The sequence below is a fragment of the Muntiacus reevesi genome, chromosome 3 (genome assembly GCF_963930625.1).
Source record: "Muntiacus reevesi chromosome 3, mMunRee1.1, whole genome shotgun sequence".
Lineage (NCBI taxonomy): Eukaryota > Metazoa > Chordata > Mammalia > Artiodactyla > Cervidae > Muntiacus > Muntiacus reevesi.
Window position 1 is genome coordinate 264,900,183 of NC_089251.1, and position 23,876 is coordinate 264,924,058.

Sequence of the window (23,876 nt, forward strand, 5' to 3'; positions counted from 1 at the left end):
CACCTGCTCTTGCCATCCATGGGTAGGGGCACCAGGAGAATGTGCAGGGGAGAGAGAGAGAGAGAGAGAGAGAGAGAGAGAGAAGCCGTCAGTCAGAAATGGAAAACTCACAAGTAGCCCCATAAGCTTAAAAAAAAAAAAAAAATCAAAGCAGCAGTAAAAAATCTTCCTACAGGTTTTCGAGTACTGAGGAATCTCTGTAGCCTAGTTTCACACAGTTCTGCCAAAATGCAACAAAACAAAAGGAAGCACAGACACACACAGAAGTAAAATGTATACACACACACACACATGTAGATACACACGTACATGTATACACACACAAGTACATGCATACACAGGCACACAAGTACATGCATACACATACATATAAGTACATACATACACACACAAGTACATGTATACACACAGAGTACATGCATACACAGGCACACAAGTACATGCATACACAGACATACAAGTACATGCATACACACATACACAAGTACATGTACACACACAAAGCACATGCATACACAGACACACACACAAGAGAACAAGGGATAGTACACACATCCAAAATGACAGACACTAATAGCAGTGTGTTTCTAGGGGAAAGGTTTAAGGTTTTACTACTATTTTAAGTACTAGGTTTGACATTTCTCAAAAAAAAAAGGGAAGGGACAATTCCTAAACAGAAACTTTCTACCAAATTTTAAAAGCAGATTATCCAACTTTATGCAAACTCTCACAGATAATAGCAAGGAAACGCACACCTCCACCCCCAACTCATTCTATGAGGCCAACATAACCCCAATACCAAAATCACACATACACAGGAGAAGAAAGGAATATTGCAACTATTCATTCTCAATATAGATGTAAAAAAACTGCAAACAAAAATCTTGTCAAATCGAATCTAGCAGAGCATATAAAATATATGACACTATGACTAAATCAGGTAATCCCAGGTATGCAAGGATGATTTAACATGAGAAAATCCACATATGGATTTTCACACCAACAGATCACAGACATCAACAGATATGTAAGAAGTTATGTAAAATTATGTTATGTAAAGTTAAATAATTATTCATGATTAGAAGAGAATTCCTATAACTTGAAAAAGTATCCAAAAGAACCTAGAATAAACGTGGTCCCAGTGGGGAAAGAGTCCGATGCATTTTCTCTATGACAAAAAATGGGTCAAAGATGCTCCTGCTCTCCCGGCTGCATCTCTCCAGTCTAACGATGAAACGACGGGAAGGGGTCTGTCTGTCTACCACGTCTCTGCTGAGCACCGGTGTGCAAGATTCACCCTCAGAACCCGGCTCAGGGAGGGGGCCGCTTTGCACACTCAGTGCTCTCTGCTGGGACCTGGACTGACCCACAGGTAAGGTCTGGGTTGCTCTTGGGGGCCTGAGGGTTCTGGAGACTTGGGCAGCTATGCATGCTCCCTGTGCCGAGCCTCCTGGGGCCCTGGTCCCAGGTGAGCTCAGCAGGTGCGTCAGCTGCCTGAACGTGCGCTTCCGAGTGAGCTCAGTGGGCTGGCTCCCGGCCCCGAGGAAGAGCCCCTGGCCCCTGACCTGGGGTCTTCAGAGGCTGATGTGTCATCTGGAGCAAGTGGTCCAACAGTGCCCACGTGGCAGCAGGATGTGGGGCCAGGCCTCTCCCAGCCTATTTCCTGCTTCCTGGCACTGACCCTCCCTGTCTCAATCAGCTGGCCCCTTCTCTATTTGTACTCAGGAAACAGGAGGAGCATGGACTGACCGTAGGGGAATAGCCCCTGCGAGGATGAGTCCCGACTGCTCTGCCCTGAGCTCAGAAGGCTCTGGCCCCTGGGGCCTGCTCGCACTCCATCTGGTTTGGCTGAGGGGCCCACAGGCGCCCTCCTGCCCGAGCAGAACCGTGCCTCCTAGGAGACAGTTCTCAGTGCTCCCATTCCTCCATCTAACTCCATCATGGGCCAGGATCACCTGGATCACACTCTCCCCTCAACCCACACAGGCGAACCCCCGCTAAGCTCCTCGATGCCAGGGTGGCCGCAGGGAGAGGCTCTGGCCCAGGAGAAGGCCCCTGCATGCCCAGAGGAGGAGCCCTGTCTCTCTGGGGTGGAGGGAACCAGCGATGGGAGGTTGTACTGGGCAGCGTTGGAGGAAAGGACTGCACAGAAGAGCTGGGCCGGAGGCCAGTGAGCCAGGCCGAGCCAGCCCCCGGTCCTCCACCAACACAAGGACAAGCTCAGGTGAAAGGGGTGAGACCTGAGAGGGGCTGTCCCCAATCACCCACGCCTATCCTGCCCTAAAGGCTGAGCCTGGCGGGATTCTGGCTCAGCTACAACCACACACTCAGGCCCAGCAATTGAGGCGGTGACACCCACACCATGTGCTGATGAGCAAGCGGTGGGCCCAGGCCCACACGAGCCTGGACACAGAAGCACCCAGGGTTGGAGCCTTGTACTAAAGGGCAAAGAGTGTTCGGTGTCCAGAAGCTCAGGGGCTTGCTTCCCAGGAGAAGCCAGGCCAAACCGCCCATCAGCAGGGCTCTCCAGGTCTGATGATGGGAGAGGACAGGGCGGATGCCAGCATCTGATCTGGCACCCTCTCCCTGGCGGGGGCACTGCCAGGCTACCCAGAAGCCCCTTGGTGTGCCGACGTGAATGGGCAGTAGCAGCACGTGGGGCCCTCCGGGCTGTGGGCGTGGGGCAGAGGCCCAGGCTGTCATGCAGCACAGGAGCAGCAGCTCTGAGTAAGCGAGCAGGGCCCCGGATTCAGGGATCGCCCAGGGCTGTGGGCCAGGGCATGGGGTGTGACTCACGGCATGGGGGGGGGGGGTGGGGGGCAGCGGTGGGCAGGGTACAGTCAGCTGACAGGCTCCACCTGCAAAGGACGGCTTGACTAATGCAGGACGATGCCGAGACACAGATCCCAAAAAATACTGTGCAAGTGAGGCAGCCTGGCAGCCGGGCTGTGGTCAGGGCTCTGCCTGGCCCCGCCAGCGCCTCTGGTCACTGGTGCTCTGCTCCCATGGTAGTGGACATGTCTAGCATGGACAGGCTGCCCACCGTCCCACTGTGGCAGCAGGCAGGACCTGGGGGCACCCCTCCTGGCTCAGGGCGTGGCTAGCACGAGGGATGTGAGAGGGAGAGGTCACAGCTCAGGGCTAGAGATCAGGGCACTGAAGGGCCCCGACTGTGGGGCGCCCACCCCTTCAGGGCCTCTCTAGACAAGTCCAAGGGGCTGCGGCACAGGCTTAGCCACCCCCTGGAGGGCAGGCCACCTTATCTGCTTCCCCCAGGCACTCACGGTCAGGCCAGCGTTCCCATCTGGTCACGTCTGTCTCTGCAAGGTTCAGGGCGGGCAAAGCCCACAGCCAAGGCCTGTCTGCTGGGCTCCTTGTGGGCCTGGCCCACTGGGCGCTTCAGGCGGGTATATGGAGAGCCACCCCCATTGCTGTCGACCTAGGGCCATCCCAGCCCAGGTCTTCCCAGCGCTTCCAAGGGACTCGGGCCCTGCGGGTTCTCTGGAGACACAGGTCTTTTTTAGGACTGAGGTCCCTGTGTCATGGGAGCCACTCAGCCCATCGTCACCCTCAGAGCTGGGCTGACAGATCAAGGGCAGACCCCACATTCCTGCCACAATGAGCGTGGCTGATGTCTGCCTCCTTCGTGCCAGGTCCCTGGGGAGGGGGCTCCCTTAGGGATCTGAGTGAAGGTTCACTGCATTCCTCTCTGGCCCCATGCTCTTCACCCATTGTGACACTACCTGCCTCTCCTTTCCAACTCTGACCCCACTCCTGCCACAAATGGTCCCTGGAGACGACCCTAGACGACCCTGGGGACATCCAGGCCCAAGTCTGGGGTCTTCTGTGTGGCTGCAGGTTCTTAGCTGTGCATGCATGGCCTGAAGCTTTGTCTCAGGGGCCCTGGCTGAACTGCTCACCTGCTCAGTAACCCTCCATGCTGTGTCCTTCTGCCCCAGTAGGCAAGCCCTCTATGTGCAGCAGGGACTCCGAATGAATCCGGCACCCAGCCCCCAACTGCACGTGCACCTCCACGCCAAGAAGTGCTGCTCCCCAGTCTTGTTCCGGGGACCCTCCTTCTCCCCTCCTTCCCCCTCAGACCCTCCCTGCCCTTGCCCACCTCTCCACCATGCTGTGGTTTTTTCCTTCTCCTGGCCTGTCTCCCACTAGCCTGGCCCACCTGCCATAGTCCCCAGGGCCAGCATGCGGCCTGGTGCGGAGCAAGGACTCAGAGAATGACTCAGGCTCCGAGGCTGGAAATGAAACTGATCAGGGAGCCTGACACTCACTCCCTGGGGCCCCGAACAAAAGCAGTGAGGGGTGGTGGGCTCGGCCACCGTCCTTCACCCATCAGGTCGCTTCTGTGTACAGAGCAGGCGGTCAGGAGAGTGGCTTCCGGACTTCCCAGAAACCACGCTCTCCGACTCCTAGAGAGGAAGGACCCTGGAGGCTGAAGAGCATCATCAGCAGCAAAGCCATGGGCCCCCAGGCACTGGGGGTGGACTCCTTGCTGGCCAAGAGCACATGTCAGGGTGTGTGCAGCTTGTGTGGAGAAGCAGGGTGGACCTGGGGGTGGACGGCACCCATGGGACCCAGGCGAGGGCGCTGCAAGATGGGTCTGAGTGGTCCTGAAGGGCGGGACCATGGCCCCTGCACAGCCTCTGGCACCTCTGCCTTCTGTACGCCACAGTCAACCCCACAGGGGCTCTGGAGGGAGGGCTGGGGATCCATTAGGGGCCCTCACTGCCTGGCAAGCTTGACAGGCCCCAGGAAGATGCAGAAGTGGGGATGCACGCTTTGGAAACGTCTCACGAGGAAGGAGAAAACCATGGCCCTAACTGTGTCTGGATGGCTAGCCAAAGGGCCGCGGCCCATCCCGCCTCTGTGCACCCAGGGCCTCAGAGGCAAAGGCCAGTGCGCTGCCCTGACGTGGCGTGCGTCCTGGTGGGAATCGGGAAGCGGGAATGTGAAGGCAACAAGCCTGCAGGGGGCGCCAGGTGCACCCTAAGTGTGCTGGCTGCCATTCACAGCCCTGTGCCCAGGGGAGGGGCGGCAGGAGCACTATGGCCGAGACCCCTGAGCCACAGCCCGCCCTGCGCCGTGTGAGTGCAGGGGCGCCGTGTGAGTGCAGGGTCCCCAAGGCCCCGAGAGCTCGGCACGTGCTCCCAGCACCTCGAGCCTGGCCAGCATGCCTCCCCAGGGACAGACGGGCAGAGAGGACACTGGGGTGGCCTGACTCAAGAAGGCTACACGCGCGACCGCAGGTCACTGGGAGAGAGGGCAGGCCGTCCACCCGGGCAAAGCCCCAGCTGCTGCCCAGAGCAGGCGGGGCTGAGGAACTGACGCCATAGCGAGTAAGGGCGGAGGGGTCTGCCTGCCACTCACGGCAGGGCTCTGTGGCCAGGACCGGGCCTGCTCAGTCTTCCAGCCGTCCTTAGACGACGAGATGGCCATGCTGAGCCCGGCAGAAGCGGAACCAGCCACGCTGGGGTTCCCAGGGTGTGGGCCTGGCCCCGGTCGTGGGTCCACACTGAGGTCACTGCAGGGCCAAGCACACCGCGCAGCTGCCAGTGGTCAGCTCGGCTCTGGAGCCAGGGCGGGGGGAGCTGCCCACTCCCCTCTGCACATGCCCCCAACTCCACACAGCACTGTCCCCCCAGCCTCCAGCCTTCCCCAACTTCCAGGCACATGGAGTTTGGACTTGGCTTTGCCAGACTCCTCCTGAGACCCCAAGCAACTCCCGCGCCATCATTCTGCACGCATTCTAGACCCTCCTGCCCTAGGTCACGACCAGTCAGCCGCCAAGCAGCAGCAGAAGACATGTTGGCAAGGATGCGGAGGAACTGACTCTTTATGTATGTGCATTCTTGATGGGAAAGTGAGGCAGGATGGCGGTTCCCTAAAAATATTAGATGTAATTATCCTGTGGCCCAGCAGTTCCACCAAAACAATGGAAAGCAGACATGTGGACAGAGACTTCTGCTCCCACTCCCAGGAACAAGAGGTGGAAGTAACCCAACTGCCCATCAAACGGCAAGTGGGAAAGGAAAGCGTGGTACACACGTGCAGTGGAGTGCGGTTCAGTCTGAAAAAGGAAACTCTGCACCTGCCACAACACGGACGGACCTTCAGGACATCATCTTCAGCGAAATAAGCCAGTCAAAAAGGACAGACGCCATCTGATTCCACTTACATGAAGTCCCTTGAGGAGTCAGCTTCACAGAAACGGAGAGTACAAGGGGGGCAGTAACGGGCTGCGGGACGGGAGCGGGGAGTCTGCTTAGTGGGCAGAGTTTCAGTTGGGGGAGACAGGCAAGTTCTGCAGGCGGATGCGGGCGATGATGGCTGTACAAGTGTGACTGCGCTTAATGCCACTGAGTCACACACTTAACAGCTGTTAAAATGGTAAACGGTAAATTTATCTGATGTGTATTATCACCACACACACACACACACACACACAGACACACACCCACCACACACACACACACACACACACACACACACACACACACACACACACAGACACACCCTCTTCTCCAGTGGAATGTCTTTCAGGCAAATTTTATCTGATGTGTATTGTCACCACACACACACCCCACCCTTCTCCAGTGGAATGTCTTTCAGGCAAAACCGGACCAGGCTTCTGCGGAAAGAAGGCAGCCCTTCTCTGCGTACAGCCACTCCCGAGAGCCTCAGCGACGGGGTGACAAATGGAACTCGCCCAGTCTAAACTTGTCCCCAACCATGCTGGGGCACATCCTCAGCTCTCCTGGCAGGGGGCGGGCAGCACCAAGATGAGCCCAGGGCATGACCTTGCTGAGAATCCCGCTTCTGTGCTTTGAACGGAGCAAGGGGGCAGCAAGCACCTGCCTCGTCTGGTGGGCCCAGGGGCACACAGCCACTCCCGGCACACCACGCCAACGAGGCGGTCCCTAACCCCGACCGCCTGCGAGGTGGGGCTCTGCTGTCCCACACTCCTGGCAAACAAACTCCCCGGGGCTCCAGGCCTCTGCCCCGCTGGTGGCCCAGCACTCTCAAAGCCAACGTGGCACAGACCTCAAGCTCAGCCCAGGGAGGCAAGGAGACAACGGGGAGCCCTTTCAGGGTTCCCTGGTCTCAAACCTGTGACGCAGGGGTGGAGAGAAGGGGTGGCGGGCAATGCGCTCTCCTCGGGGACCCTCCCTGGGTGTCAGGCACCCCAGCAGGCCATGCTTCTTGCCCTCAGGGGTATCGAAGAGCAGCCCTGGCACCAGTGGACAGATGGAGAAACTGAGGCACAGAGGCATCACACCTACCGGAGAGTGAAACGGGTGAGGAACACAGAGGCTTGAGCTGGGGTGCCCCTGAAGGTCACGACCTGCTCTATGCTCAGGTCCTCAGCCAGGAGCCGGGACCCACAGAAGTGTTCCAGTGGCTTGGGCCTATCTTGAAAGACCCCGATGGTAGTGGGACAGAGGCCAACAGGGAGGGGGCTCTGGTGGAGGGAAGCTCATGGCCTCTTCCCAACCTCTGGCCCTGCAAACACTGCCCATCCGCCAGGCAGAGGCTGGGGGGCTGCTGCAGGGGGCTGCACACCCCCACCTTGGGGCCAGGGGTCCTGCTGGCCTCGTCACGCCCTCCACACCCAACCACCACATTTCCATTCCATGGCCCAGGCCAGGGCAGCGAGGGGCATCAGACCCCAGCCAGGCAGGCTGCCCGGCTCTGCCGGGTAAACGGACTCCGGGGCCCCTTTAAGCAAATTGTGACCCTGAGTTCTCACGGCTAATTCACAGGCCCCTCATCCCAGTCACACTTGCCTGAAACCAGGACAGATGTCATCAGCCGGGGGCCCTGCTCCTGCGAGGCAGGGAGCCCCAAGGCCCAGCTGTTGAGGAGTCTGGCCGTTCACCCCTAGATGGCCTCCCGCAGAGCCCAGGCCCAGGTCTCTGGGGGCAGGGGGCTGAGGGCTTGGCCCTACTTTTACAACAAGAGCAAATTTTCCATGAACACACTATTTCCTTAAAGTCCTGGCCTGTTCTGAGGGGGCAGGGATGAAGGGGTGGCCCAGCCACAGAGTGGAAAAACCATTCAGCTCTTAAACATGGCTAGCGGGAAGGAATCAAATGGGAGGAAATGTCTCAAAGTGTCAGCCACTTGGAAGGAAAGAGGAATCCTTGTTCCAGGGTGTTTCTGAGTCACCACTGGCCCTGCAGCACAAGCTGCCGCCACGCGCGTGCGGCTGTGTGACCGCCTGAGAGTCTGGGGGCCCTGCACAGCCTGTGGTCAGTCCTGGAGGCTCCCAGCCCCTCACCCTGCCCTCTCCTGGGGGGGGGGGGGTGCATGTCCCTGAGGAATTCAGCTGCTCCGTGAGGTGGCGCAGACATCACAAAAAGGGCCTCCAAGCTAGAGCAGGGGCCATGCCATGCTCCCCACAGCTGCGCCCGTCGGCACTTACCCTGGAAGTGTGCAGGGCAGGGGTGGGGCTGGGAGCTGGGTGCTGACCCAGCAGGCATCAGCCCAGGAGCTGCTGGGTGTGTGCACAGGATGGAGGGCAGGTGCTGGTTCTGACCTCAGGAACACTAGTGTGCAGGTCCAAGACTGTGGCCCTGCCAACCACACAGCCTGCCCACCCTGCGGAAACTGCGGTGCTGTGTGCCCTTGGGATTCGGCTGCCCTGTGTCTCCCCCGCCAGACCCACTGAGGTCGCAGCTGGGCCTGAGGGCGGAGTCGGGGCAGAGTGCCAGCCCGTCCATGTGCCCACCATCCTTCCCCTGGATAAAGTCGATTCCCAGGCAGTCACAAAAGACTCCCGCCTGGCCCCTGGCTGTACACAGTGTGACCACAGGGCAGAGGCCTCCCCAGAGAGGCAGAGTGAGAGGAGGAGGCCCTGTCCGGGCCACACGACTCCCAGGTAATTCCTGAGCTATGATACATATTGCTGTTTTAGGGAGAAAAACGGAAAGTAAATATTAAAAAAACTAGTTTTCAGGTCCAGCACAAAATTTTCCACAACCCTGAGCTTCCCTTTTGCTGTACATGGGGCAGAGTGGACTGGCTTCAGACAACCTCAGACCCCACCAGGACACTGGCTGCCTCTGTGATGGCCTTTCCCTCGATTGCTGCTGCCTGGGCAGGCCCGGCAGGCCATCTGAACACGGCCCCTGCTGAGTGACAACAGCTAAGGGGCTGCAGCCATGGGTGCAGATGAGAAAGATGGGATCCACACCTACCTGGACACTCGGGTCTGAGCCTGGGGACCCTCGGCAGCTCCCTGACTGTTCTGTGCCTCCGCTTCCCCACTGGTAACAGGACAGCGGAGGCATCTCACGGCACACCTGGGGCAGTGCCATGCCCATGGGTCCCTGCAGGCCACGGCCAAGTGCGCAGAGTCCGGCAGAGCCACTGGGGGCAGAGGGTGTGCGTGTGCAGGGACCCTGACTGGGTGTCACATGGAGAAAGCGGGCAGCAGAGTCCCCACCTGAGGGGCCAAGGCCCGCGTGCTGCCCGGGAACTGAGGGGGTCTTCAGGCACGGTCTGACGGTGGTGATGGATGCCGTGAAGCCTGGGGCCCCTACTTCTGGCTGCCCGTCAGACACAACTGGGCAGCCCTGGCAGGGACGGCTGGGGGCCAGGATTCCACACCGGCGGTACCCTTCTGGAGACTGCTGAGTGAGCACTCAGTCAAAACTTGCTAAACGAATTTAAGGACTCAAAGAGGTCCATGCACAGAGCGCCAGGTGGTCAAGGTGACAGCTGCGGGCCCACAGATCTCATACTCCCGTGCCAGCTGACTCTGGGGCCGGGGGTCAGAGCTGGGGCCGACTGCCACACACAGCGCAGGCCGTCACCCTGAGGGTGTGCTAACACGCTGACGCTCTGAACGGCAGCTCCTCTGGACACGCTCTGCCCGTGTGTGGTACCTCTGCAGGAGGCCCACCCCGGCCTGCAACCCCACCTCTGGCCCATGGTGGGGGCTGTGCTCAGTCAGTGCCCCTGCCCCGCTCGGCAGCTCTGGGACTGTCCCTCCATGCCTGGTACCCCCTCAGGCTGCCTCTGGCCTGGCCAGCAGAGGGCCAGGTGGCCAAAGACAGCAGGGCTGAGGGAGGCGACAGGGGCTGACAGACCCCCCGGCCCTGCCACGTGGCGAGCAGCCTGTGCCCTGTGGCAAGTCCTGTCTGATGCCCACTGGGCCCCCTTTAGATTCAGTGATTGGGGTTGGGGGTCCACTTCTGCTCTGGGGAAGCCCTCCCACCCCCCACCATCCCGTTGCCTGTCTCTGACCCACTTGTCTGAAATGTGACCGCATTTGACTTGATAGAAACAGTATTTTCCGCTGGGCACTCTGCCAGCCGGGCTTCCAGGAAAGCAAAGGACAGACCTCTCCTTTCAGGCCTGGGCTTCCTGACTGAGGGATGGTCTGAAAGCAAGACGTGGTGGGCCTTGAACTTCTGCAGGGTTCAGACCATGGGCCAACAAGCAGCCTTCTGTCTGGGCTTGTCTGAGGGGCGCACACTGCCCGGACCTGCCTGCCTGCCGACCTGCTCGCTAAGGGAATGGGGGGTGGGTGGCTGGGCCCGAGCTGCAGCCTCTCCTTCGGGACACAGGCTGGGGGGCTATAGCAACTGGGGGAAGAGGACTCCAGAATGGCAAGGCTAGGAGGCTGGACAGGTGAGGCTGTGGTGCCCCAGGCAGGTGAGAACTATGCTCCCACACTGTGTAGTTGCCTGGCAGGGCCCCCCTCACAGGTGACATCAGAAACCTCCAACCCCCTGGAGTCCATGTGTTCCACCTGCCTCCATTCTCTCCTTTGGGGAGCAACGCATCAGACCTCATGGCTCAGCTGCTTCCAGAGGGCGGCTACTCGCCCAGCTGGGCCAGAGGAGGGGGGTCAGAAGTCACCAGAGGTCTCCCACCAGGACCCTGTACCATCTTGGGCTGCGGAGAAAGCCCACCCTCAAAGCAGCTACATCTCCCTCCATGACAGGCAGGCAGTGTGGTGAGTCTGAGCCCTGTATGCCTGGCTGATGCCTGGCCCTCCCCTCTGGGGGACCCTCCCCTCTCCCTGCCACTGGGGAGATGTTAAGAGGAAATCCTGGGGGCACAGGCCAAGTGTGAGTCCCAGCCCTGTGACGTGTGATCATGGGTGACGAGCCCTTTAGGCTCTTGGTATCTTGCTTTCCTCGTCTGCAAGGTGAGGGCCTGATGGTAAGGCGGGAGTGAGGCAGGCCTGGCACCCAGGCTGACTGCTGACACAGCCACCCTCTGTCCCCAGACTGCATTCCTGGGCGAGGACACCTGTTCACCCCGCTCCCAGAACGGGCACAGCACCCTGTATAAGCGGGGTGCATCCCCAGCCCCTGCCTCCCCGACCACGGTCTGGCTGGAGGACTTCCTCCTGTGAGTAGGATCCCCGAGGATCCTACTTCACCCAGGACTTGGAGGAGACTCACTGCTTTGAGACAGTGGGACAGCCGACCCCACCTCCTGTAGCAGTGACGCAAACACAAAACCTCCATGGGTACAGGTCCTCGTGTTCCAAGGACACCGATGCTCCAGGGAGGTAAATATTTACACGTGAGCCTTTCAAGCTCCTAACTCCGAGGGGAGATGCTCGCCCACTGCCCACGGGCCACAGATGCCTGCTGTGCTTGGTCTCGGGGCCCTGTGAGCCCTGGAGCTAACTCTGACATGAACGGTGTGGGAGGTGGCCCAGGCGGGGGCCAAGTTGGGGGTTGCATGCCAAGGCTGCCCTGCCCCAAGTGCCTTTCCAGGAGGATGTGGGAAGCTGTTCTAGAGAAGGGTCATGCAGGGGTTAAGTCCTGGGGAGTGGCTGCTGCAGATGGGGGAACCAGGCACCTGGCTGGAGGTATAGTAGGCTGGGGGCCGCTGAGGTCAGTCCTCTGGGGAAGCCCTGCCCATATTTCCATCAGGGGGGAAGGGAGGTGCCGTGGTTTCAGAGCACTGGGCTCCAGGTTCTGGCTTTGGCTGCAGGATCCTTCTTCTAGCCTGTTCTCACTGGGACCTCATAAAGCAGAGGTGATGGGGGTGAGATACGGCAGGAAGACCACCTGTTTGGCTTTCTGGGCTTGTGCAGCTGCTGCTCTGGGTGCTGCTGACGATGGACTCAGATGAGGGTCCCGGGGCCTCCCTGCTGCAGAGGGGATGGCTGGTCAGCCGGCGACTTGTCTACTCACTCACCCTTCCGAGCCTCTGGCTGGGTCCCTACCACAAAGGGGTCCCAGAGGAGTTCCCAGGTCAGCAGGTACATGCCCCTCCCATTCCGGCAGGTGTATGTGGGGCCATCGGCACAAGGACAAGGACACGTCTGGTCCACTGGGCCCCACCGGGTCCAGGCACTAGTAAACCAAATGCCCAGACCCACAGGCAGTGGCAGGATGGTCAGGAGGAGCTGCCTGCCAAGCACAGCACGCACAGAACTCTGTACCAGGACACACGAAGGGACAAGCCACCTCTCAGGGAGACACAGCCCAAAGATGTGAGTAGGTGAGCAGCTGGAGGGAACTTCCGCGGCCAGTAACCACATGAGAGGATGCCCATCTTGCTTGTCACGGGAAAAGAAATGTGTGCTAAGACCACAGAGGACCATCTCACTGGTTTGGCAGAAATGGCAACACCTCACAAGCCAAGTGGTGGGGGCCTCAGGCACGGCTGGGGTAGGAAGTGGGGTGGTGTGTCAGCGGAGCCCGTCTGGAGGGTGCTGGCCATGTCCAGCAGAGCCGAGGGTGGCCTGCCTTCCCTGGCTTCACTCCTGGGGACATGGAGGGTGGGGAAGTCTGGTCACTGTCACCTGGCCTGCGAAACATGCCTCCCATCTGATCTTGGGACAAAGCATAAGGAAAAGGACGTGTGAGCTAAACACGCAGGTCACGGAGCCACACAGATAAGCCTCATGCACCAGGCCAAGTGACGGGAGCGAGCAGAAGGTCGAGTGCAGTCTGACACAGGTCTAGATAGTGTGTAACGGCAGCAGTGAGGGTGCTCTCCACAGGAGTGTGTCCACAGTGAGCGCGCGTGTACGGGAGGGCAGAGGTGGGACACGAAGCAGACGGCAGTGTGGCGGAGGGCAGAGGCGGGGGCACGGCTCACGGGGATCACCCCGGGACACACGAGCCTGCCGCTCCACCCCTGGTGATGTCCGCAGGCCGGGGCCAGAGAGGGGGGTGGACTCCTGCACCCCTGGCTTCCTGTGGGGCAAGACCGGGGGACCCACCTGGCCTCTCTGCCCCTCCCTGCCCTCTCCACTGAGCTCTTCCTGGCTGGGTCTCTAGGCTCTCAGGGGGGCAGGCAGGAAAGTTGCTGCCCACCCAGACCCCAGGCCTAACCTGCACTGTCCCCACAACCATGACTACAGGCAGGCAGAGGCTTTCCGGTGATCCAGGGAGCGAACGAACCCTTCTGTTAAGCGGTCACATGCAGGGAGGTCCCCAATGCCACAGCCTGGGTAGGCAGGAGACCCCTATGGCGGACACAGCACACCCCAGGTCATCCTGTTAGAAGCCCACTGGTGCCTGCGGACAGCCCAGATAACTGCCCAGACTTTAGCAGCTGGCCCCTAAGCTGACCAACTCAGAGTGGGGACAGGAGCCAGTTCCTGGCCGCTTCTGAAGGGCTCTTTCCTGTCCCGAGAGAGAAGGGATATGCTGTAGCCTCTTGTGAAAAATAAGAGTCCCCAGCAATAGGCACAGTTCCAAGTTCTTACCTATGAGGCAGGCACTGTCGGCAGACCCATGTTACAGATGGGAAAATCAAGGCAGAGAAGCCACAGAGCTGGCGGGTGGCAGAACCAGGCACTCACCCTAGCTGCTGTGGCTCGAAGCCTGGCCCCAGGCTTGCTCTGCCACCACCCCTGGCATGGAGCTGGAGTTCCCTGCTGGAGGCAGGGCCTGGCCACCGGCTGCTCCTGCTCCCCGACTGGTGGGCGGCCCAGGGATGACCTCTGTCCTTCTTTCTCCTGGAGGACAGAGATAAGCTGATGGAGCTGATAGACTGCTGGGGAACAGCACACTCCACTGAGTCCTCCATGGCTCCACTAGGCCGGTCAAGAAAATGATGCTCAGAGCGGCATGAGGATCTAGGTGCGGAGCAGGGCCAGATCTGGAGCCCAGACTGGTCTGACTCAGGTCGTGTCCACCTGATGCGCTGGGGCCAGCACAGACTTCTGTGCAGGGGCCTGGCCAGCAGAGAGGTTGGGGGCCCAGCTCCTGCCTGTGACCAATGGGCAGTGTGCGTCTCCCACACCACTGACCCACTTCAACTCTACAGCTTTATAAACTGTTAACTCCAGAGTTTTTATTTTTTTAGTTACAATTAACACATTTCCAGACAATTACTGATTTGCTCTGATCCCCCGTCCCTGGCCCCCTGGGGCCTTTTAAAGTTCCCCACATAAAAGAGGCTACTGCGCTGCTCAGAGGGGACTCACACACAGCCAGATGCTCCCACAGGGCCACAGGCCCATCCCCCTTTCACAGCCCCCTGCACAACCGAGGGCCTGGACCTTGTTCCTGGGTGCTGAGGTTTGCATGCATCCCTGGACTGAAGAATTCTGTGGGGTTACTTCAACAGGACACACACAACCTGGGGCTGGAAGGCCCAGGGTTCATGGGCTACAGGCTACTGGCTCCTCTAGACTCAAATGATAGCTCCCCATCCCCATCTTAGAGATGGGGAAGCTGACCCTCAGACGGTTGTTGCTCTGTGCCCACGAGACCCACCAGCTCCAGGCACAAGGTTAGAGAGGATCCTGGGGCTCCTCTCTCCTCCTCTAGGTCCCAGTCTGGGCTGTTGGGGCCCGGAGCTATGGGCTGGGCTTCCTGAGAGGAACCCGAGGGCCGAGTCCCCACGTACCTCAGGCCGTGGAGCCTGAGCCCCGGGGCACACAGAGGGCGGCCTTGCAGATTTCGGGGTGTGTCAGTGCCTGCAGGCAGCCCTGGTGAGCCGAGGCTCCGGACCCTGGGTAGCTGGCTGAACAGCTGACTGAACAGGCCAACGGCTGGGGTAGGGACAGGGCCTCCAAATGGTCCAGCTGTCCTGGGGGAGCCTCGAGAGAGATGCACAAGGGCAGCATTGCAGGAAAGGCCACTGGCCAGCTGGGGCGCTGCACGGCCTCAGCAAACCTCCCAGCACCCAGAGCCAGCTGGGAGCCTGGCTGGGGGCTGTGATGGTGGTGGGAGTGCAGGGCTGCCCGGGATAGTTTCTGCATCCCCATCAAGGAAAACAGGCCCCGGGTCCACACTGAGGCTGGGACAGGACATGTGTGCTCCCTAGGGGCTGAATGCCTCCTCCCTGGGCCCACCTGCTGACTCTGACATCCTCCAATGGTACCCACCTGGGTGGGTGGGGAGGGGCAGTCCGGGAGCAGTGGTGTGGGTATGTTCACATAACACTTTTCCAAAATAACAGGCCCTGTAAGCTGGGGACTCGGGAAAATGCCACAGCAGGAAGGGGACACTTTACCAGGGAGGAAGAGTTCAGGCCGCATATCCCATAGCCAGACGTGACAGGGCCCTTCTCCATGCACACCGCCTCCTTGTCCCCAGAGACGTCTTTTGTTACCATATGCTCCTGTGACTGCCTGCAGGTCTCAGACAATACCAGTAACCTTGGTTCAAGAGCACTGCTTTGGTCGGTACTCCTAGTGACACTTCTGCAAAGCCCTGTGCAGAGGTGCCTCCTCTAAACCCCTCAGATACTGCAGGTCACACTACCTGCTGTCACCACTCACATTCCTATTTTTGTGATCAGGAGAAATTTTTTTCTGTTATGCAGAAAAAAGGTCCAAATACCACTCCCCCACCCCCCCAGACCAAAAAATCAAATCAAACTGACAGCAAAAATGTAATAACAAGAGAGAGCAAACTGCGTTCTGGAAGAGTCAGGAGTAAGAGTCTTGAGAGGCGGAAACCCTGCAAATGTGCCTTCTGCCTATGAGCGCTGGCCAGTGAGGCCAAAGGACAGGCCCCCAAAGAGGAGAGTGGGCGGCTACGAGGTGGGTCTCTGTGCTGTAAATCCCCTCCAGGGAGACCACATGGTCAGGAGGGCCCACAGCCCCTTCCCGTCCTGCCCACCCTACAGGCCAGCTGAATCAGGTCCTGGCCTGAATCCAATGGCCCTTCCAGCTGGACTGGGGTGGGGCTGGCAGCTGCAGGCCCAGGACCACCCGAGGAGGACCTGGTCACCTAGGAGAGGGGGTGGAACACTGGCTTCACTGGGCTGGGAGCCCCTGCGCTGTGCCTGGTCTCAGCTGCCAGCAGCGCTGATGCCCCCAGCAGATGCCCCTGTGCTGCCCGCCAGAGACAGGAGGATGTGGCCTGATTCCCGCCTTGCTACCACACAAGTCAAGGCTGCCAGATGTCTTCCGATAAACCGACGGCCCAGATCTGCACAGTAAACTGCCCCTGTCCGCCCAGGGTCTGGGGAGCCCACGCCTTCTGCCTGGGTGGGATGCCCGATAGCGAGCAGTAGTATTCACTGCAGTCAGTCTTTCCGGGTGGGGGCACCATGGGAGGGGGGTGTGCAGGGCACACAGGTCTCAGAACAGACAGACATTGGGACGCCAGCTCCCTAACTCTTCTGGGTCTTGACTTCCTTGTGGGGAGCATGGGGACAACTGTTATGCACTTACTTTGTGGGAGCTGGGGGAGCTAAACAAGATGACCCAGCTCCCCTGTTCCAAGTACCCACTGAACACTCAGGGGACAAGAGCCAATGTCTCGTCTATACCCATCCATCTGCTGACCCTGGCTTCCCAGACTTGGGCCCTCACGGCCCATCACCCTCCCCTTCAGCCCTACGTGGCAGAGAGCTGCAACGTTGCTCCGGACAGGGGTGAAATGCAGACATCTGTGACTGTATGGACAGGCATTTCGGGTGGCAAGGCACACCCTGTCCACAGCCTCCACCTCCAAAGTGATGCACCGCCCTCAAGGGTACACTTGTCAGGCAGGACTTCTCAATAAAAACCAGGTACAGTTTAGTCATTTAAGAAAGTCAACTCTTTAAACCCAGAATATATTTAATACCAATGAGACGAGCACTCAAATACCATTCGTGGCTACAAGGTATAGACTTTCTGAGAAGTTATTTAACATATACATTGAGACCATTTAAACATTTGTGCCATTCAACTCAGAAATTCCACTCCTAGGAAATTCCAAAGGAAATCAGGGCTGTGCAAGATATTTTATTTTATGGACAGGGGTGTCCACTGCAGCATGACTTACGGGAGCCAGAAATGGGAAATCTGCGCACTCAGCCCCAGAGAAGCAAGCATGGTGCACCCAGAGGTGAGTCAGCTGCAGCCAATAAATCACTAAGTTTTTAACGACACGGAATAATGCCTACAGACAATTCACACTATGGTTTTAATTATAATAAAAACAATAGGTATGCATAGAGAATGGGCTTCCCAGGTGGCTCAGTGGTACAGAATCAGCCTGACAAGCAGGAGACTGCAGCTATAATCCCTGGGTTGGAAAGATCCCCTGGAGAAGTGAATGGCAACTCACTCCAGTATTCTTGCCTGGAATATTATATGGGCAGAGCAGCCTGGCAGGCTATAGTCCATGGGGTCGCAAAGAGTCGGACATGACAGCACACACACATGCAAAGATAATAGTCATTTTCCTTTTTATACTTTCCTCTTGATTGTCTACCATAATCATTACTTTATAAAAAGAACAAAAAATGAGAGAATGTGGGATTTTCCAGGCAAGAATACTGGAGTGGGTTGCCATTTCCTTATCCAGGGGATCTTCCTGACGTAGGGTCTCCTGCATTGCAGGCAGACTTTTAACTGTCTGAGCCAACAGGGAAGCTAAGGATGACGAGACCAGGCTCCAACCGATGGCCTGCCACTCCCCAAGGGCAACAGCAAACTTCTCAGTCCTGCCACCAAGAAAGAAACCCTGACTCCACAAAGACCAGGGGCTTCACCAGTCCCGGGGCCCCAGGGTTGTGCCCACTGGGACGGTTCTCTGACGGGGGCGCAAATAAGCCCCCCACCCTGTGCCCAGCCCACTCTGCACTGCTCAGGATTTTGTAAGGGAAGTAGCTGGGAGAACAGAAAATCCTGTCCTACATGCTCTACGGTTCTTCAGTGACAATAGGAGTTGTAGAGCCTGACGACTTCGCAAGCTGGGCACTATGTAAAATGATTGCCAGAAAGTCATTTAAAAGTTTGTCTTGTACATTTGCTTAAAAAGAAGAGGTTTCTTTTTTTTCCCGAGGAAAATCTAGCTCTGAGTTTCTTGACCTTAGATTCCTTTTGTCTCAACCCAAGACCAGTCTGGGTGATTCCCTCGGGGGGCCAGGCCCTGCTCACCAGTCCCTGCCACGTGCTCTGGGTGACAACTGCCCCCCTGCAGGCAGATGCAGACTTTGTTGTTTGAGTGCACTAAGACTATGATTGCGAAGGCAAGCTGCGGACTGTCAGGTGCCACAGAAATGCCCCCAGCTAGCCTGTTTGGGGCCAGAGGTTCTCCGGGAACAGCAGTGCACTCAAGGCTGACTCCTCGAACTTGACTCACCAGAGGACACATGGGGGAAGGGCAGGCTGAATGCAGCTCCCGGAGAGGCTGCAGGACCAGGTGGTGAACTTTCTTCTTGTCAGATTGGGCAGCACCGATCTGGCCTCCGGCCGGTGTCAAAATGCCATGGACATGCCAGCATGGCAGATGGAGAGTGGCCAAGGGCACCTAAGGCAACAACGGCGCAGCCAGGGAAGGCTTCCTGGAGGAAGGGGCAGCAGAACTGAGGCTGGAGGGGGAGGCGGGGCCAGCAGAACAGTGGCAGGGAGGAGGGTGTGCTGGGCAGAGGGCAGCAGATTCAGCTGCCGGCACCAGCAGATCTCTGAACCCAGAGAGGGCTCTGGGACGGTGGAGGCAGTGTGGGTGGCACAGCGAGGCTGAGGCACTGACGCCGAGACGCCTCCTTCCTGCCCGGAAGCACAGCACTGATGGGGAGCACTGAGGGTGGGGGGAGCTCAACCAGGGGCTCCCGGGGAGGGGGTGCATCCTACTGCAGAAAGGACCCTGTGAAGGTGGCCCAGAAGCCACACTTGGGTCCCAAATGCCCTCTGTGGCTCCAAATGAAACCTACCCAATTTTAGGGACATGTCCAGGGCTACTCAGGCAGGATCCTGACCGTGGCTCCTCTTCCATCTCCTCTGGAAGAGGAACTGGAGTCATTCTGGCCCTTAGGAGCACCGTCCTGACCCTACAAGGCGACATGGGAGCCAGGGGTGCTGAGACGCTCTAACCGAAGTGGGCTTTGGCGGCGCTTAGCCACCAGCCTGCTGCCATGGACAGCAACACCTCTCTGAGGCCAGTCCTCCCTGGGGGCCTTACAAACACTCCTGGCAGATACCAGCAGGTGTGGCACCTCCCACCATGGACACAAGACCAAAGAGGGAGCTGCCAATGCTTTGTACCCACACCTGTCCCTCTCTGCCAAGTCAGGAAGCACTCACAGATGCTGGACGTGCCAAACCATACTCCAGCGAAGTGCTGGAATCCCATCCATCTCCATTTGTCACCTCGACGCATGTCCGGCTCAGAGGCACCCAGGCAACGAGGCGTGGGAGCTGTGAAAACCCTCACTTCCCTGCACTGCAGGCCCTGGCACCAGGAACTGGGAGAGGCTTGGGGAGAGCTTCTAGAAGCACACCTCACAGCAATGAGACCTCTGGCCACCCTCCACCCGCCCCTAACCCTCCCACCGGACCCAGTGCAAAGTGCTTGGCTCTAGGGACTAGAGGAGGAAAAAGGGCTCTTGCACAGGGCCAGACCCCAAAGTGCCCTGTCATTCCTCAGGCCACCAGTCAGGTGGTCATTCCAAGCACAGGCTGTTGGGAGGGCAGGAAGGAGGTGAGGGTGGCAGCTGAGCCTCCTGAAACCAGGCACCACTCAACACCAAGGCACCCCTTGAAGACTGGGCACTGCCACCGCCCTTCTGGGTGCTGGGTCCCTGGGCAGATGAGGGAGCCGCACCCTGACCCCCGAGCACTCTGGGCCCAGCCCCAGACCGGGGGAGCTGGCTTGGAAACACACAAAGCAGAGATCTCCCTGGCTTCTCCAGGAAGCTTCTTAAGAAAGCCATCTACCTAGCGCCTGGACCAGAACTGAAGGGAGAGGTGGGAGAGAGTGACAAAGAATGCCGGCAAGGCTCCGTCCCCGGCCTGGAGGCACGGCCCACTCCTGGAGCAGACAGCAGAGGGCGGGCGCACGGACCCTGGAAAGCCCTCCTCCACGGCGGCCGGAAGCTGCTGAGCTCAGCAACTTCCCAGTGTGGCGGGCGGCAGGCCAACCGTGCACGGAGTCTTCCATCCCTGCTCCTCACGTCCACCTGAGGAGGGGGCGCCGGGCGCCGGGCATCCGTCCCTCCTGCAGCACCTGGAGACTCCAGTTGGCTTCTCCACTTCCCCTACTCCTGTCTGTGGGGTTGCTGGGCCTGTTGCTCTGGTGGACAGGCTCTGGAGAAGAGAGACCTGGGGCCCTTCATCCTGATGACCCACAGAGAACATCAGCCTCAGAAGACGGGGCTATAGGAAAGCGTCCTGGTGGCAAACTAGGGCCGAGGGATACGTCTGCTGCACAAGCTCGACTCAAGCCTCTCGACAGGGCCCAAAGGGAGGCCAGCACACTCTGCCCTCCAGGGCTCCCCATAGCTAATTCCTTCTGGCAGATGGGACCCTTCTGACTCCCACCGTCACTGCTACAGGCAGAGAGGTGCCTGTGTGTGTGTGTGTTAATCGCTCAGTCATGTCAGACTCTGTGACCTCACGGAATATAGCCCACCAGGCTCTTCTGTCCATGGAATTGTCCAGGCAAAAATACTGGAGTGAGTAGCCATTCCCTTCTCCAGGGTGAGAGGTGCCTACCCAGGCCTATTTGGGCTGCTCAGTGTCCAGTTCTGGGGGCCGATGGTCCTGGTGAACAGAACGATGGATGGGCAGGTAGCTGCAAGCCCCTGTGCTCGCCTCAATCTAGCACAGAGGGGCTGGACCCTGGGTAGCAGAGGGGGGCAAGGAGGTGGTACAAGAACAGGAAAGTGCACCTTTACAGATCAGACCAAGTGCTGGGCAGGCATCAGTGCTTTAAGGACCCCAGACAGGCTGACCAGTTAACTGACATAGCCTTAAATGACCCAGCAGGACACTTCTCAAGCTGAGAGCTGCTGTTGGTGTGGGGACAGCCAAGGGAAAGTGGGAAGACCCCTTCCCTTCCCCCCAACTCTGACAGTCTAGGAAACACTATAGGAGAAGGACGAAGAGTCGAGCAGGGAATCCAGAGCTGGCCAGATACCAAACCTTCATCTTCCAAACACACCCAAGAGCTTGCCCCTTCAACTCAGGAATGCCGATAACAACCTACTCAGGTCACACAGCTCCCGAAGCCCAGCCTTCCCATGAACACAATCTTAATGCACATAAACAAAAGGCAGGCAAGAAGACCTCCCGTCTGGCCCTTCCCAGCCTAAACGTCCTAAGGAGAAGGCCCCACAAGGCATGAACACAAACCGGAGAAAAAGAGACCCAACTTTAACACTTGGAAACCCTGCACCATGGGGAGGGAGGGTGTTTCTGACTAAAATGTCCTTCCCCTGAAAGCTGTCCCTGCTACAGGACAGCCCTGTGTCCCCAATCGCTCAGGGAAGGTGTCTGGGTGCCCAGGTGCCTCCAGCCAGCTCAGCTCCCCCCAGCCTGCTCTTGGCCTGCTTCTGCTCCTCTTTCAGAGCGAGCTGGCCCCTAGTTAGGGCAGCACTGCTTCCTCCCCGCCTCCAGCCCCAGGTGACACTCGGGCCTTTGTTCTACCTGCACACTTGGGCTCGGCAGAGCCAGCCCCCTCCCCAGCCCTCTCAAGGTAGGCTGGCGGGCCGGGGGGCCCCCCGCAGGTGCAGGGTAAGAGGCCCCTCACTCCTCTCACTTTCGAGTTCGGCGCGAGAGCCGCGCGGGGAAGCCAGGTGGGCTACACGCGCACAGAAACCTGCTATCCCGCCCGACGACACAGGCCAGCCTGGACGCAGAGCTGAGGCATGACAGGAGACAGCCCGTGGGCAGGGGGCGGTGACCCCGGGAAGCCCAGACGCCGCGCGGCCCGGCGGCTGGTCGGGAAAAGTAAAGAGGTGCCGAACACGAGGTGAGAGGGGGCATTCGGGCGCGGGGACCACAGCAGGCCGCGGCAGACCGACTGCGGACTCGGGCGCCCTGCGGTAAGGAGGCGGTCCAGAAGGCTGCAGCGAGTGGCAGCCCCGCGAGGGCAGGAGTGGAGGGCAGGGAGCGAAGGGCGGGCCCAGGACCGCCTGGCGGGGGCCTGGCTCGGGGGAGCGGCCGCGAGCCGGCATCCCGCCGCCCCGGCCCTTCGGTGGGCGCTCACCTGGGCGTGCGCAGCGTGGCAGGGTCGCGGCGGTCCAGCACGCCGGGCACGCAGTTAGTGAGCTCGGTCCAGTCGGCGTGCAGCCCACAGCTCCAGCCCGTGGAGAAACGGGAGAACAGCCAGGTCTCGCGGCGGTTGGGCCGGTAGCAGGTGCACTTCTTCTGGCCTGGCCGGCAGTCGCAGGGCACCTCTAGGCGCACGTTCTGCACGAGGTGGCGGCCAAAGGTGGTGCCGCCCGTTTTCTGGATGTGCAGGAAGACGATCACGTCGTCGCCCTTCATGTCGAAGTGCAGCGAGCGCTCCAGCTCGCGCACCGGGAAGTAGTACTTCTTCTCGTAGTGCGGGTCGGGCGTGGGGAAGAGATCCAGGTCGTCTGGCGGCGCGCGGCCGCCGGGCGCGCCCAGGCTCAAGCCCGGGCTCGCGTACTGGTAGAGGATGAACATGAAGCACGCCGAGCCCGCCACCACCAGCACGAACTTGCTGGCGCGCTCAACCATGGTCCTGCCGCCGGCGCGCCGCCGCCGCATGTGTCACCATCGCCAGCGGCCCGGGCGCGGGGCGCGGGGCCTGGAGGGCGGGGGGCGCGGGCGCAGCTGCTCTGCCGCCGCCGCCGCCGCCGCCGCCGCCCGCGCTCCGGCCCGGCCCGGCTACTCGGCGCCCAGGCCGCCCGCAGCGGCGCGCGCCCCGGCCCTTCGCGGCGCCATGGCTGCTCTCCGTCCGGCCCCCGCCCTCCGGCCCGACTCCGGCTGGGCTCCGGCTCCGCTCCGGCCCTGCCCCGGCTCGCGCCCCCTGCGGCCCCACGCCCGCCCTACGCCAGCCCCTCTGCTCCGCTCCGCGCCTCGGCCAGAACGCTCTGCGCCGCCCCGCGCGCCGCCGCGTCTCCGCAGTCCGCCGCCGCCCCGCCCAGGCCCGCCCCCGGCCCGCCCCCGCAGCGCCGCTTGCCGTCGCCGCCCGAGTTGATCCTCGGCCCCGCCCCCAGAGACCCGGGGCTGCAAGGGTCGGACTCGGAGCTCCGACGCGGGTCTCTGGCCTTATCGAGGCCCCTCCGAGGCGGGTAGCGAGGACTGGGAACGGGTCGATGTCCGCAGAGGCGTGGGGAGTGACTGGAGAAACGTGTAGCGGGGCGCAGATGGCCCTTCTGGGGTGGCGGGGTGGGGGGGCTGGGGCTCGCGGCGACGGGTTCCTTTGGGGACTGGGTCCCCCTTCTCGCTTCACGGGAGGGAACGCCTTGACTTTGCAAGCCGGGCGCTCTGAAGTTCCAGACGCGAGGGGTCGAGGGCTGGATGGACTTGGTGGGATCTGGGGGCGGTGGGGCGGGGCGCGGGTCGCTAAGGAAAAAGGGAAGGTGGGGGGCGGGGAGCCTGGGGTTCACGACGGCAGTCGACCTTCCTCCTCTATCCCCAGCACCCTGGCTTTGGGACCTTGACCCGGAGCCCCTCGCGGAGAGATGCTGAAGTGTCCGCGGAAGACTTCAGGCCAGCCTTATGCAATCTTTCG

At 59.9% G+C, this 23,876-nt stretch overlaps 1 protein-coding gene across 1 annotated transcript in view; it reads right to left on the bottom strand.

The window, feature by feature from the left end:
- The window catches only part of HS6ST1 (heparan sulfate 6-O-sulfotransferase 1), a 39,883-nt gene extending 16,674 nt beyond the window's left edge, over positions 1-23,209 (bottom strand). Inside the window, exon 1 of the mRNA XM_065931990.1 lies at positions 22,380-23,209. Coding sequence (XP_065788062.1) covers positions 22,380-22,906 — 527 coding nt within the window. The 5' untranslated portion in view covers positions 22,907-23,209. The remainder of the gene's footprint in view (positions 1-22,379) is intronic.
- Between the last annotated feature and the right edge of the window lie 667 nt (positions 23,210-23,876).